Genomic DNA, 16,503 nt, shown 5'->3' on the forward strand with positions numbered 1-16,503 from the left:
ATGGAAATTTCAGTAAGAGTAGCAGAGAAAGCGGTATTATTGCTTGTCCTTGTCACAGTCTCACTTTTTGTTTGTTCCCCACCAAAAATTTAGTATAGTTTATGGTGGGCAACAAATAACCCGACCGAATTACGTAGATTGTTTTTGGTTTGTTGTCAGGAATGTTAAAACGTGTTTTTAATATTGTCGCTTTGCGTATGTTTTGTCCCTCACGGAGGCACGCGTATAGCTCATCTATGTAATACTAGGTCTATGATTGCCTGATAGTAGTAGGGCTACCGCCAATACCGAAAATCGTCAATTGCGGGCATTTTTCTCTGTCACTCTAATTACGCCTTCATTGGAGTAAAAGAGTAAGATCCCCGCAATTTGCGAATTTCGGTTTTCGCGGTAGCCCCTTAGGTTGTGTTTATGTGTGTTTATGAAGATAGCTATAATATTAAAGTAGGAAAAAAATTACATAAAATATTCGCATATATTTTATGATGAGTATTTTATTTTATTACAATTTACTAGTTTTAATTGACTGATAAGTTACAATAACTCAAATTTACATTTTTATAATTATGGAGTCCAAACAAGTCCAAAGCGTTTACGAAGTAACAAGCTTCAAAAACGCCATCCGGCATTTTGTCGGTTATGTTTTTTCATTCGAAATTTGGGAATTTTGTCACTTGTGTAATTTACAAGAAATACTTTTTATCTTACTGTATTTACTAGCTTTCGTGTATTAACTGATATATTTCAACAAATTAGTGTAATTAGATAGTGTTAAGTTCATAAAGTATTCAAAATGCCGAGAACAAAGCGACCCGCTCGCGTACAAGAGAAAACTGGAGTTAAAGACGATGTGTTGAAAAAACTTGACAAAATCGGTAAATAAATAGCAAATTAACTAAGTTTTCTCTATTATAACATTGTTTCTTGCAAAAGAAGCGTAGAAAATGTATTAATAATACAATATGGAACCTTAGCCATACAACGTAAATAAACAAACATTGTGTCCTCCGACATTTTTATAGAATTTCTGTCGTTTGATTATTTCAGTGGCTGAACAGAAAGCGAATATAGACTCACGGGTACACATGGAGTGCAGAAATGTGGACCTCGCATTCAAAATGCTGCTTGGAACCATTAGTAACACTGTTTTGAACAAAACCATAGGGCAGCTAGTAAGTAAAGTTATCATCTTGTTTTTTAAGACATAAGTACAGATGTAGTGCGTAATTGTTTGCCATCGTATTCTCTCGGAAACGTTCGTATTTGTCATGCTAGTTCAGTCATTGTAAGTACTTTTTGTACCGGGACTGACTGAAATATCAAGTAGGCTTGTGCCTGCTCGGTCACTACAGAGAGCGCTCCGCTCTCGGTCAATCGGTCAAACGAACTAGTTCGGTCTTTTAGTTCCTTTAGTTCAGTTCGGTCGTTGAGAGCCGGGAATGAATAGGAGTCGATTTTTCATTGGTTTCTTTCCAATCTTTGGTAACTGAATACAATTTAACTTGTACGATACGATATGTCGATATTAAAAATTAAAACACCATAACATAATTAAAAAATATCACATATGTCGAAATATATTTGATTTTCCTTCATATTTTACGCGCTTAGGAGTGTCACGTCGTTCTTTCATCTCGTTCACACTCGTGCCAGCGACATTGAAAACCGTTTCGTTCCGTCCATTTTACGTTTCACTCAGTCAAGCGCTCTCGAATCCCACTGAACTAAAGGACCTAAAGACCGATTAAGAGCGTGCAAAAAGATTTAGTTCCTTTCGGTCCTTGATGGGATTTCATTCTTAATAGTTCTTAGTTCAGGACCGACTCAAGCCTAATATCAAGACACGTTCAGAAGTTTCCGTGAAAATACGATGGCAAATAATTATTCACTACATCTGCAACTGTTTGTAACCGTAATTTCCGAAATGCGGAACATTATAGATAAAATTAACACACACTGCATAGATATGACTGTAAATATTTACGTAGGTAAGCTTCTCAGATAGCCTTCTTATGCAAGCAAGACAGAAACTTAGCAAGACGAATTAGCAGCTCTTCTGGTGAGCCCCCCTCTCATCTATGTGTTAGACCAGGGATGTAGACTAAGAAGGAGAAACAATTTAATTTTTAACAAGCAGAAACGTTATGAACTATGCTAGTATAAAATTAAAAGTGGAAAAATTACTGTCTTGGGTGAGACTGGAACTCACGGCCTCAAGGAGAATCAACCTCAGTAGAAATCACTAGTCTGTATCTTTAGGCCCACTTGCACCATGTCACTAACCCAGCGTTAAGTGGTTAAACTGTTAACCCAGTGTCAAATTGTACCGGTAACCATGGTAACTCCAGGTTTAACCGGTTAACCCCGGGTCAGTGGAATGGTGCAAGTGCGCCTTAGGTATTTAAATAAAAGTAAACAAACAATTTGTACATTTTCGGGTAGTTATAATATTTATTGGTTAACCAACCAAATACAAAACCATTGGTTAACCAACCAAATACAAAACGGCCTGGATCTGTCACTGAACGACCTGACTTTAACCTACATTATTTGATCGTGTAATGTTTTCATCTACCCTCAACTGGCTTAATGAGCCATTTGAGGGTAAATTTTGTTTACTTTTATTTAAATAACTATAGATAGAGTATAGTTTTAGGATTCTCAAAGATACAGATATTGTTTTCAGTGTTTTTTTTTTTTTGAGTGGCATGAAGAGCCCCAATTTCACCTCCAAAGAGTCACAATTTCCTAATCCCTGTGTTATGTCGGCTGTACACACTCGTCGAGATCCAATCGCCGAGAGTCTCAGCACAGCCATGAGACAAGGAAGTGCGAGACCAGAAGGGAGCATGTATACACTCGTTCTCGGCCTGTCTTGGAGTCTCTAGGCGAGTGTGCACAGCCCGCATTAGACTGTTAGATGCTTTGGCTTATAAAGTAAATACTTACAAATGTTTATGATTACAGAAAAATGAACTTCACATGAAAGAAGTGGCCAACACCGCCAGGAAAACTAGAAACTCGAGCAGAGCAACCTCCCACGATGATGGTATGAATTATAACATACTTAACATTCTTCGGAAATTTCAGTTATAAGATAAGATAAGATAAGATGTTTATTTGTATAGTCATGTACATGGGATGTTATTACAGTTATACAGGAAGCTTCCATGACACCCTGTCAGGGCACACAAATTTTCTTATATCTAGCTTAATAGTATAGTTTCATTACAGTTTCATTATTCTCTCTACTATTTCTTGTTTTAACCGTTTTCCAAGCCGCGCCAATCTACCCAAAAAATCCAATCTATAGAGTTAGACCAAAATAAGTTTGCAACGATTTTGATAGCACATGCTGCAAGTGTTCATTTAAACGTCGAACTTCTATGAAATTATGACGTATAAATAACACTTGCACTGCGTGTGGTATCAAAATTGTTGCAGACTTCTCTTAGTCTAACTAATCGCGTTTGTGTTCGATAAGTTGTACTAAATTGTCATTCTATGGAACTTGCTAACTATGTAAACAAAAGTCACTAGTAAATTCATCATTCAGAGACAATTTCAGTATGGCGGTTTGTTTACATAGTTAAAAAGTTCCATAGAATGACACTTTACCTGGAAAAGGGTTCTACTTGAGGAGTCTTTTCAAAAGGGCTTAGTTCTTTATGGATACCATACAAAAAAATAAGCCCTTTTGAAAAGACACTCCTCAATTATGGTTTAATTAAGGCTCAAGCTGTCAAGGCTAAAGTTTAACTTCAGAAGCCTTTCCAGCTTGTGATTCTTAATATTCTGGGCTTGACCAAACCTTAACTTATGTATTATCTCCACTCTCTATGTTTCTTTCTCTGTTGTTAATTAATTTGGGAAGACTTACATTAGAATAAAAAGAATGTTAACTCTATTAGGGCCAGTTGCACCAGTTACTAACCCGGGTTAACTGGTTAAACCTGGAGTTACCATGGTTACCAGTACAATTTGACACTAGGTAGGTTTAATGGGGTAACTCCGGGTTAGTGGGATGGTGCAAGTGGCCCTTAGTAAAATAGAAGGACATTAATGTCAGTAACGTAGTAACAATTTGGGATTTTGACAAAATAAACAAACAATTTTCAATATAAGGTGCAACGGGGCAATTTAGACCGCGGGATAATTTCAACTTAACGAAATATCTTCCATGTTTTATCCATGTGGTATCCCATATATGTCCGGATAGCGAAAAAGATGTGTTGTGTGTGACTCTAGTTAATAATGTAAAACATGGAAGATATTTGGATTAATTAAAACCACCCGGGACCCGGGTATGTCCTTAAACTACGTCCAAGACCACCGGTGGACGGGCAGCAGCGTCCCTCAAATTCGGTGTACTCGACTGCGATCGCCAACCCGCCTGCCAAGCGTGGCGATTATGGCATTCACCCCCCATCATGATGAGCACAATAGAACCACGGCCCCGAGGTTCCGGCGACCCCCGGTGCTCTGGCTATGGTAGCGGTCAGGGCATTAGCGGGGTCAGGGGTGCTAAGAATCTCCGGCAAAGATCCGGCTACCCGCCCCGACGACGACTGGCCCTGGTAACACACAACATACGCACTATGAGGACTGACGAAAAGATCTGCGAGCTGGAAGAGGAACTGAGCAGGTTACACTGGGACATTGTAGGGTTATGCGAAGTCCGTAGAGAGGGGGAGGACACGACAACCCTGAAGTCTGGTAACTTGCTCTACCACCGGGAGGGCGACCAACAGTCCCAAGGTGGTGTCGGGTTTCTCGTTCACAAGTCCCTCGTAAACAACATAATAACCATCGACAGTGTGTCGAGCAGGGTGGTATACCTAATACTCAGAATATCCAAAAGATATTCGCTGAAGGTCATTCAGGTATACGCACCGACCTCGTCACACTCCGATGATGAAGTAGAAGCTATGTATGAGGACGTAAGTAGGGCCATACATACTTCTAAAACCTACTTTACTGTTGTTATGGGGGACTTCAACGCAAAGTTGGGCAAGAGGAGCGGGGATGAGTTGAGAGTGGGGCAATTTGGGTATGGGCAACGGAACCCTAGGGGTCAGAGGCTGGCCGACTTTCTGGAGAGAGAGGAACTCTTCATGATGAACTCTTTCTTCCAGAAGCCGCCTCACAGGAAATGGACCTGGATGAGTCCTGACGGTTCCACGAGAAACGAGATAGACTTCATCATGACCGACAAGAAACGGATATTCAGTGATGTATCTGTGATGAACAGGGTAAAGACCGGTAGTGATCACCGAATCGTAAGAGGCACACTGAATATCAATATTAAACTTGAAAGGTCCAGCCTGATGAAGTCTACGCTCCGACCTACTCGAGCCTATGTTCAAAACCCCGAAAGCTTTCAACTCGAGCTCTCTAACCGCTTTGCTTGCCTAGAGAACTTGGCTTCAGTGGACGAAATCAACGACGGGCTAGTGGAAACTGTCCACACAGTAGGGTCTAAGTTTTTTAGATCCCGCCGTAAAGATAGACCTCAGAAATTGACCGAGCAAACCTTAAACCTCATGGCTGAACGACGCTCGCTACAGTTGCAGTCTCCCGATGACGCGGAGTCATATAGGCAGCTCAATAGACGTATATCTAAGTCCTTGCGACATGATCTGCGTCTCTTTAATACTAACCGTATTAAAGAGACTATTGAGCGAAACCAAGGCTCCAAAGTGTTCGCAAAGGACAAGTCTATTGGGCAAAGCCAGCTGACAAAGCTGAAACGGGAAGATGGCAGCATAGCGTCGAGCAAAGCGGAGGTTTTAGGTGAGATCGAGAGGTTCTATGGACAGTTATACACTTCGATCGCAAAGCCCGTTGACAGCTTGGTAGGAGATCCAAGAGCCAAGCTGTCCCGACATTATACCGAAGATATCCCGGACATCAGTCTGTACGAGATTAGGATGGCCCTGAAGCAGCTTAAGAACAACAAGGCGCCGGGCAAAGACGGAATCACTTCAGAGCTTCTGAGAGCGGGTGGAACACCGGTACTTAAAGTCCTCCAGAAGCTCTTTAATTCCGTCTTGTCCGAGGGCATAACGCCTGAAACATGGAATAGAGGCGAGGTGGTGCTGTTCTTCAAAAAAGGTGATAACAACCTATTGAAGAACTACAGACCCATCACGCTTCTGAGCCATGTCTATAAGCTGTTTTCAAGGGTCATCACGAACCGTCTCGAACACAGACTTGATGACTTCCAGCCTCCCGAACAAGCCGGTTTCCGAAAAGGCTATAGTACCATAGACCACATCCATACGCTGCGGCAAGTTATACAGAAGATCGAAGAGTATAACTTGCCATTATGCTTAGCGTTTGTGGACTATGAGAAAGCCTTCGATTCGGTGGAAACATGGGCGGTGCTTGAGTCTCTTCAGCGATGCCATATTGACTATCGGTACATCGAAGTGTTGAAGTGTTTGTATAGTAACGCCACCATGTCGGTCCGAGTACAGGAGCAGAGCACGAGGGCGATTCCATTGCGAAGAGGCGTAAGGCAGGGAGACGTTATCTCTCCGAAACTGTTTACTGCCGTAATGGAAGACGCCTTCAAGCTCCTGGAATGGGAAGGACTTGGCATCAACATCAACGGCGAATACATCACTCACCTTCGGTTTGCCGACGATATCGTAGTCATGGCAAAGTCGATGGAGGAACTCAGCATGATGCTCGATGACCTCAACCGAGTTTCACAACGGGTGGGCTTGAAAATGAACATGGACAAGACGAAACTTATGTCAAATGCCAATGTTGTGCCCATCCCAGTCTCTGTTGGGAACTCGGTACTCGAAGTTGTTGACTCGTACATCTACCTAGGACAAGTAGTCCAATTAGGTAGGTCCAACTTCGAGAAAGAGGTCAACCGCCGAATCCAACTCGGTTGGGCAGCGTTCGGGAAACTACGTAATGTCTTTTCGTCCGACATACCTCAGTGCCTCAAGACGAAAGTCTTTAATCAATGTGTGTTACCAGTGATGACTTACGGCTCCGAAACGTGGTCTTTCACTATCGGCCTCATCTCAAAACTTAAAGTCGCTCAACGAGCTATGGAGAGGGCTATGCTCGGAGTTTCTCTACGTGATCGAATCAGAAATGAGGAGATCCGTAGACGAACTAAAGTCACCGACATAGCCCACCGGATTAGCAAGCTGAAGTGGCAATGGGCAGGCCACATTGCACGCAGAGAAGATGGCCGATGGGGTCGAAAAGTGCTCGAGTGGAGACCACGGACTAGCAAGCGCAGCGTAGGACGTCCACCCACAAGATGGACAGACGATCTTGTTAAGGTCGCCGGAAGACGCTGGATGCGGGTCGCTTCCAACCGGCACGTATGGAGGTCCAAGGGGGAGGCCTATGTTCAGCAGTGGACGTCTTATGGCTGAGATGATGATGATGATGATGAAAACCAAAATATTATTTTGCTAATCCGCGAAAAGATAACGTGCTAGTCAATCAGTGCTAACCCGTTATACTTACTTGCGTATTTTTACATGCAATTAATATTTCCACCCTCCCACCGCAAAAATAAATACGCAAATAAATATAACAAACCACCACCAAAAGAATAAACCTCGACACGTGTTTCGCCTCTCTACGAGGCATCCTCAGGAGTTGTTGACGGTCTGACGCCCGGCAACGGTTCTTTTGGTGGTGGTTTGTTATATTTATTTGCGTATTTATTTTTGCGGTGGGAGGGTGGAAATATTAATTGCATGTAAAAATACGCAAGTAAGTATAACGGGTTAGCACTGATTGACTAGCACGTTATCTTTTCGCGGATTAGCAAAATAATATTTTGGTTTTAATTAGTATGGATTTCCGCAAAGTAACGCCTGATTCTATTCACTATATTTGGATTAGTTGAAATTACCCTGCAGTCGAAATTGGCCCGCTGCACCTTAAGGCAAAAATAATACAACACACATACAATGTTGTAACACATACTTGTAACATGATTATGATTAGTATATGTATAGCACAAAAAGGACTTTGGTACAATTAAGTCCCATATAGTATTTAGATTATATTTTAAAGTGCCACCTAGGAGATATGCAACCATGTCATCCAGGTAACCATGCTGACAATTGACACCTAACATTGATACATTTATTGCGAATTGTCATTGTCAAGTGAAAATTGTCACAGTGTTAAAACAGGGCCCAGGCTCCAATTTCACCACGGTGACAGGTGCGACAATTGTAAAACATCACTGTTGCTGACGTCACAGGCATCCATGGGCTACGGTTACCGCTTACCATCGGGCGGGCCGTATTCCTGTTTGCCACCATAATTGTTTTATTAAAAAAAACTTTATTATATCGGAAAAAAACAGATATTTCTCTTGCTAAGTTTATGACAATTGTCACAAGAAACACTACAATTGTCACGAAATTCCGACATATAACTCATTACCTGTCAAGAATTACCTACAATTCTTCTAAATCTTGACAATTGTCAGAAACTTCGCAAAAGAAATATCTGTTTTTTTCCGATATAATAAAGTTTTTTTAAATAATACAATGATGGTGGCAAACAGGAATACGGCCCGCCCGATGGTAAGTGGTAACCGTAGCCCATGGATGCCTGTGACGTCAGCAACAGTGATTTTACAATTGTCGCACCTGTCACCGTGGTGAAATTGGGGCCAGGTCAAAATAATTTCATTCACTCTTTGAATTATTATCACCATCTTCGGTGAACCGGTATCTGTTCACAACTAACCCAACCATGCCATGTTGTTTCCACTAACCGGGTGCTTTTGGGGCAGGCTACCTCACCGAGACCTCGCAGGGCTCCGCAGAGCGCGGCAAGAAGATGGGTACGTATGGCCTTTGTCTTCGCATTTTTATGTGACGTTCCACAGAAAAGGTACCTTATAGCGGTGGGCGCTTACGTCGCATAGCACCGCAATAGTATTGGAGCGGCGTTAATAATAGCGTAAGCGCCATAAGGTACCTTTAGCCGCGGAACGTCACAAATACTTCTTAATACGATTTCTTCTAGTCTCTGCAACTTGTTTTCATACATTGCCTTTATTTATATCTTCTTAAAAGCGGGTTTTACTGTATTTACGACTTTTTACTAAACAATTTACGCGCAATGAAAATGTGTCAACCAGTATAGAGTTTTTTTTATTTCAATTCAATTTCAATTTCAATTTTTTTCAATTTCAATTTCAATTTATTAACGCAAAATGCAATTTTACAGGACTAGCCTAAGTCATTACATTTCTTATACCTAAGTTCAATTATAAATAATACTAATAATAAAAAAATAAAACAAAACGATTACATACAGATCATGTCATACAATAGATCGAATTTAAACATTTAAATCATTTGGTTAGTAACTCGCATATTTTCAAACAATCTTTCTCAATAACCGTCCAGCCGTCCGCAAACAAATCGCAGGAGTGTTGCACAGCACCGAGCTTATTGAGCGTGTTCAGCGCTCGGCAAACGGGCGAGTTGCGCCGCGAGACCGTGCGGGCAGGCGGGACCGCGAAGAGACGCAGCCGGTCAGCACGAAACCGGGTACGCTCGTCCGGGACAAATAGTCGACACGCCTCGCCAACTAACTCGGGGCAGTCCAGGCAACCACGCAGGATACGAAGCACGGTTATCAGCTGGTCGAACAGTCTGCGCGTCACTAGTGCGTTGTATCCTAGCGTGCCCTGCAGGTAGGCTGTCGGATACATAAAAGGATAGTACCCGTACAGTTTCCTGAAGAGAGTACGCAGAAAACGTTTCTGAACCTTCTCCAGCATTAGCATGTAGGTTGTCTCGTAAGGACTCCACACGCACGAGCTTGCTTCCAGTTTGGATCGTACCAGAGCAGAGTACAAAACTTTAAAGACCCCTACATGCGTAAAGTCTTTGCAGATACGTGTAACAAACCCCAAGCGCTTAAACCCTTCCGTAACCAGAGACCGCATATGGTCATGAAAAGTAAGACCTGGATCAAAGAGCACCCCCAGGTCCTTCATAGAATGGGTGCGGGATAGAGACTCGCAATCAATGAGGTAGTTCGACAGTATTCCTTGCTTAGCCCTAGTGAAACTCATGACATGGCACTTAGCCACATTAAGAGAAAGGCGGTTTTTAACACTCCACCGATATATCGCATCCAGGTTACGCTGCATGCATTGGCAATCTGACGGGGTTTTGATATCAACCACGACTTTTATGTCGTCAGCATATATTAGAAGTTTACCATCAACCAGACAGCTCGAAAGATCATTCACCATAATAGAGAAGAGAAAGGGTCCTAGCAAGGATCCCTGACTAACACCAGATCTCGTTGGGTACGGATCGGAGTCGAAGCAACCAAGCCTGACGAATTGTTTGCGATCTTTCAGGTAGCTGGCAAATAATTTTAGGAGTAATGGGTCAAAACCTATCGCGGAGAGTTTCTCTAAAAGGATATCGTTGTCAACCTGGTCAAACGCTTTTCTGAAATCAAGGTATGCAACGTCAACTTGGCATCCTTCGTCCAGTTTATCCGAGACGTGGTTGACGAGCGAGAGAAGGTTTGTGTTGACAGAGCGGCCTTTTCTGAACCCATGCTGCGCATCACTTAAATAAGGATCCACCAAAGTGTACAATTTAGAGTGCAAAACACTCTCGAAAACCTTAGCGAAAGAGCTCAGGATGGCAATGGGACGGTAGTTTTCGGCTCGTGACTTTTCACCCGACTTTAGGATTGGTGTCACTCTCGAAGTCTTCCAACTATGAGGATAGGTGCCAAACTTGAGCGCTAGATTGAATACATGGGCTAGAGGACCCGAAAGTTGGGATTTAAAGGCTTTAATTATAAAAGCGGGCACATTGTCCGGTCCATTTATACAAGGTGACCCATTTATGTTGCTTGCGAGTGTAGACTGGGAAGTTAGTAGATCTTGTAGTAATTTTTTTTTAAATCTATTTTTAATTTTTTTTTTTAATATTACATTTCCGTTTCATTCATAATAACTTTAAATAGTTTTTTTTTCTAATAATATATACTTAGTTTAAAAATGTATTTTATTGCGTAAGAACAAGTTATACAATTGAATGAGTCTTTTCTTTGAATACCTATACTCTATAGGCATTTAGGCAACATATTAGGCACAGTGGGTATGCTCTATTCAGGGGCTAACATCGTTTTTTAGATTACTAACCGTCAATAGTTAGTGACATAAAAATGAGCTATAAACAAAAATAACATCCACAGGGCCTCCGACAACTAACCGTGCCTCCCGTTCCCGCTCCGCCGACGCCTCCGCGCGCAAGATGGCGGCGCCCAGGACCGAGGTCAAACCCAGGCGACGATCCCGCTCCGTGCTGTACAAGACCCCCGCATACAACAAGACTGCCACCAAACACTACCCGGACATCACTCCCAAGGTAACGTGACATACAAGATGGCGGCGCCCGGGACCGAGGTCAAACCCAGGCGACGATCCCGCTCCGTGCTGTACAAGACCCCCGCATACAACAAGACTGCCACCAAACACTACCCGGACATCACTCCCAAGGTAACGTGACATACAAGATGGCGGCGCCCGGGACCGAGGTCAAACCCAGGCGACGATCCCGCTCCGTGCTGTACAAGACCCCCGCCTACAACAAGACTGCCACCAAACACTACCCGGACATCACTCCCAAGGTAACGTGACATACAAGATGGCGGCGCCCGGGACCGAGGTCAAACCCAGGCGACGATCCCGCTCCGTGCTGTACAAGACCCCCGCCTACAAGACTGCCACCAAACACTACCCGGACATCACTCCCAAGGTAACGTGACATACAAGACTAATTACCCGCCCCGGCTTCGCACGGGTTACACAAAACCTTAACAAAATATTATACACCTAAACATTCTTCAAAAATCACTCTATTGATAGATGAAAACCGCATGAAAATCCGTTCAGTTTTTGAGATTATCGAACATCTATACATACATAACACTTTAAACTCTCGCGTTTTGTACACATATTTAATTACACAAACGGGTCTACCGCGATATAATTTCATTGTTTTTACCTTTAATTCCGACGTTTCAGTCTTTCCGTGACCACAGCTGGTGCAACTCAGCTGAAACGTTGGAATTAAAGGTAAAAACAATGAAATTATATCGCGGTAGACCCGTTTGTGTAATTAAATATATCTATACATACAAACAGACAGACGCGGCGGGGGACTTTGTTTCATAAGGTGTAGTGATAAATAAATAAAAATTAAAAATATACAATATATATTACTAAGGGCCACTTGCATCATCCCATTAACCCGGGGTTAACCGGTTAAACTGGAGTTACCATGGTTACCAGTACTATTTGACACTGGGTTAACGGTTTAACCCGTTAACGCCGGGTTAGTGGGATGGTGCAAGTGGCGCTAAGGGGACATCTTACACAGATCAACCATACCATGGCCATTGGTCATGCCGAGTGTGACTGTACGTATTAAATACCTGTTTCTTTCCTATTAAAAAGTGTGACAAGATGGTTGGAGGGGTCTACAAAATCGAAATTTGGTGTGATGTAATAGGGAATATCACGCGAAACTCTGCGTAGGGGGCGCTACTACCACATACCACAATCCATCACAATCTGGGGGTCTACCGCGAAACAAGAAAATCGAAATTTCGCTATGTAACCTCTATCACTCTTGCATATTCGAGCGATAAAGAGGCGGATAGCTGAATTTCGATTTTCGCGTTTCCCGGTAGCCCCTTGTTAACGAACCGCCTTGATGCATCAATGTCATATTTTATTGTCTGTGAAAACTTGTCAAAAAACAGTTTAAGGCACGGTATGTATATGTTACTCTATAGTTTAGCTAGCTTAGTGCTGCACTCTGGCGGCAGAATATTGCAGTAATACCCCCTATTAAGAGCCCACTAGCGCCACTGCTAAATAATCGTAATTGTTTAAATTTAACGAAAGATATTGAAAAAAGGGGGCCGCTACGTACTGTATTGTGTAGTACCTTTTGAATACATCAAAATAGTTTTTATGTTACTGGATTCGTCAATCTATGCGTTCAAAGTTAAAACGGCCGTTTTTGTTTTGAGTTCCTAGATCGACGAAACTAGTTAGCTAGCTAGTGTGCACGTTGATGGACTCTCAAGGCATGACCTCTAATCCTCTTGTTGTGTATGCAGGTGGCGCCGCAGACGCCGCTGACGCTGCTGCGGCACGCGCGGCAGGGCGAGATGCTGGTGTCCATGTCCGGCTCGCCCGTCATGCCTTCCGTGGGATCGTGAGTACATCTATCATTGTAAAAATTCAACGGGGCATAGATGTTAACATCCGGAGTAGCGATGTGCCGTTCTCAAAATTATTTTTTCCGAGAACAGAGAAATCCATCGGAAACGTTCTCGGAAATTTCTCGGAAATGGTCTCTGAGAGTTTTACTTTTGAGAGATAAGACAAATACCATGGAAGCTTAAAAGCAAATACTTGGCACCGTTCATAGCAATATAAAAAATAAAACTAATTGATAAAGAAACCAGGAGTAAAACGGTATAAACTTAACAAAAGTAAATATTGTCATTCCATTAAAAAAATTAAGATTGTTCATAACTTATTTATGGTAATAAGAGAATGTTCTCGAGAAAGTTGGAAATTTTCCGGAAATTTTTTTGGAAAGGAATTTTTAGAAACGAGAACGTTCTCATTGGCACATCATTATAGCGCCATCACTCGAAAATATTGTACCATACATACCTTTGGCCTATAGTCGAGTAGATGGCGTTAATATTAATATTTAATAAGTACACATATCAGTGAAAAAATAAGGATCATAGTCAAATGGCGTTCTAACAGTTTTATCTTCTGTCGAAAGATGGCAGTAAATTTACAGTGGCTACATAATTTACATTGTCAATCCGCCTCTATACACTTTCTCTTTGGTATCACTACGTGTCCATCGTGTACCATCCACTACTATAAATATTGACTGTTCAAGAGTAAAAGAACCTGGATCTAATTAAACTCATATAGTTTTTGCTAAACTCCTTGGGTGAATTTTTACCAGCGGGTTAAAAACTACTCAATGGCCATATATTTTCTTGAGAATATCATCCAAAAACAGCATTCAAAGCACACTTACAAATGTTAGTCAATAAAAATTATAGTCCGTGTTATATGTTAGATTAATATAAGTATATAATAATTGCAGCATAGCGACGGACAGCAAAGCCCACTGCAACTTCATGCTCAAGGACGGCACCATGCTCTCCCTGCAGCCCAACCAGCTGCGCCAGTCGCAGGTAACATTAACATCGCGTCTATGGGGGTTTCCAGAAAAAAAATTAACAAATTTTAGATTATTTCGACTCATAAGGACCATTGATTAAAAGGATTTCATACAAAATTTCGGAGTCAGTTTTGTCGGTTCATACAAAATATATAATATAATAATTTAGCCTATATACGTCCCACTGCTGGGCACAGCACAGGCCTCCTCTCAAGCACGAGGTTTTGTGATGAAGGAAAACATCGTGAGGAAACCTTTATACATTCACGAAGAAATTCAAAGGTGTATGTGAAGTCCCCAACCCGCATTGGGCCGGCGTGGGGACTATAGCCGAGCCATACAAAATCGGCTCGTCTATAGTTCCCACGCTGTCAGTCGGACCCAGGGCCATCGACTCTACTACCCACTAGGCCAGACCGGTCGTGAAATTGCTTAATTTTCAGGGCTAATAATTATTTAACTTAATTTTCAGGCCTTCATCCCGTTCTCTCTGATGGACGCCAACGTGCTGAACCAACTGAAAACTCTTCAGGACAACCTCGCCAAGGTCGTCAAGATGGGCGAAAACGTCGTCAAGACGTGACTTCACACACAGACAATAACAGAATATTAGTTACAACATAGAGAAATATAAGTAAGGAGAGAGTGCTAACTCCATACATCAGTTTTCTTACCAAACGAGAGTTATTTCATAGTCGACATCTAGCGTCACCAGAAGACACAGATTAATACAGAAACGTAGACAGCAGTTATTTTTAGACACAATTTATATTTTATAACCTGTATAAAATTATAAGGAGTATGTATTCAAACCAAAAATATTACTTTGCATATCCGCGAACAGATAACGTTCGTTTTTTCTTAGCATTAGAAAGAAGGTAAGCGATCTTGACATGTCTTTTAATTGAAAAACGCTTTTTAAAAATCAGTAACTATTACTTACGAAAGCAGAAGAATATAAATGATCGTATTAGATTCATAATTGTTACATATTTGCCGTGACTTCTTTTTAAAACGTGTTTTCCAATTAAAAGACACATGAAGATTGTTTACCTTATTTCTAATGCAAAAAAAAACGAACTATAGTCAATCAGTGCTAACCCGTTATACTTACTTGCGTATTTTTTACATGCGCTGATTGACTAGCACGTTATCTTTTCGCGGATTTGCAAAGTAATATTTTTGGTTTTAATCAATATGGATTTACGCAAAGTAACGCCTGATTCTATTCATTACTTTATAAAGAGTATGTAATTTGATCGTGACGCCACATGCTAGTATTTCATATAAAATAGAAATTGCGTCTAAAAATAACTGCTGTCTACGTTTCTATATTAATCTTCTGGTGCTTTATTGCATGCATGGTGTAAAATAATTTATTTTAAATACAGTCAAATACCCTATTATGTCACCTTTTGGACGGGAGCGCTTAAAAACACGTTCATAAAGGGTTAATAGTGCCTATGGTTTTATTATAGTTAAATAATGTAACTTTTCTATGCTCACATATTGAGTTAAATAGGAATTATTGTGAATGCTGAATACTGTGTGTTTGTATTGTATTATTAATTTTTATTGTTATGGCTGACAATGCTGCGTGCGTTTAATGTAATTATTGATATTATAGTTTTAAATTTATATGCTGTTTTTTTTTTCAACATACCAAAAGAAAACCGCAGGTAGGGAGGCCTTTGCCCAGCAGTGGGAGTGGGTCACACTAAGTAGGGTAATAGTGTAGTAAATAAAGGTAGTGGACCCCGCAGTAATTCCTCAGCCTGAAAAAACTTTCCAGTATGATAAAGTATCAATAAATAAAAAGTATTGTATAAATTTCCAAAGAATAATAATAATAGAATTAAAGTAAATACCTAAAGTCTTAAATCGTTAATATCTTTCTACGGAAAAATGCTCCGTTCAAACTTTCTTCGCCAGACATATTCATGTAACTTATTGCAACAATATATGAAATATCAAAAAAATATCCCAGCAGAAATACCAGTATTAATAAAATAAAATTTTTTGGCGTGTCTTGGACCGGAAAATTGCTCAGTCTAATTTTTTCACTGGAATGCCATTTTATTGCCGTTTTATACCTACAAAATGAAAATCTAAAAATTTTCCACTCTCAGTTTTTAATAGTTCTATACATACATACATTTCGATACGCATTTTTTTTGGATTTTTTTACCCACTACGCCAAATTATATTCTAAGATCATATAAGAAGAAAAAAATGA

General features: G+C 41.1%; 1 protein-coding gene across 1 annotated transcript; it reads left to right on the top strand.

Moving 5' to 3' along the window:
- Positions 1-647: 647 nt before the first annotated feature.
- Positions 648-15,904, top strand: LOC134800858 (uncharacterized). Its single transcript, XM_063773415.1, has 8 exons — positions 648-875; positions 1,048-1,172; positions 2,968-3,049; positions 8,792-8,842; positions 11,236-11,408; positions 13,171-13,268; positions 14,190-14,280; positions 14,740-15,904. The coding sequence occupies exons 1-8, from the start codon at positions 794-796 to the stop codon at positions 14,848-14,850; spliced, it is 813 nt and encodes a 270-aa protein (XP_063629485.1). The 5' UTR covers positions 648-793; the 3' UTR covers positions 14,851-15,904.
- Positions 15,905-16,503: the final 599 nt, after the last annotated feature.

Source organism: Cydia splendana, chromosome 20, assembly GCF_910591565.1.
Source record: "Cydia splendana chromosome 20, ilCydSple1.2, whole genome shotgun sequence".
Lineage (NCBI taxonomy): Eukaryota > Metazoa > Arthropoda > Insecta > Lepidoptera > Tortricidae > Cydia > Cydia splendana.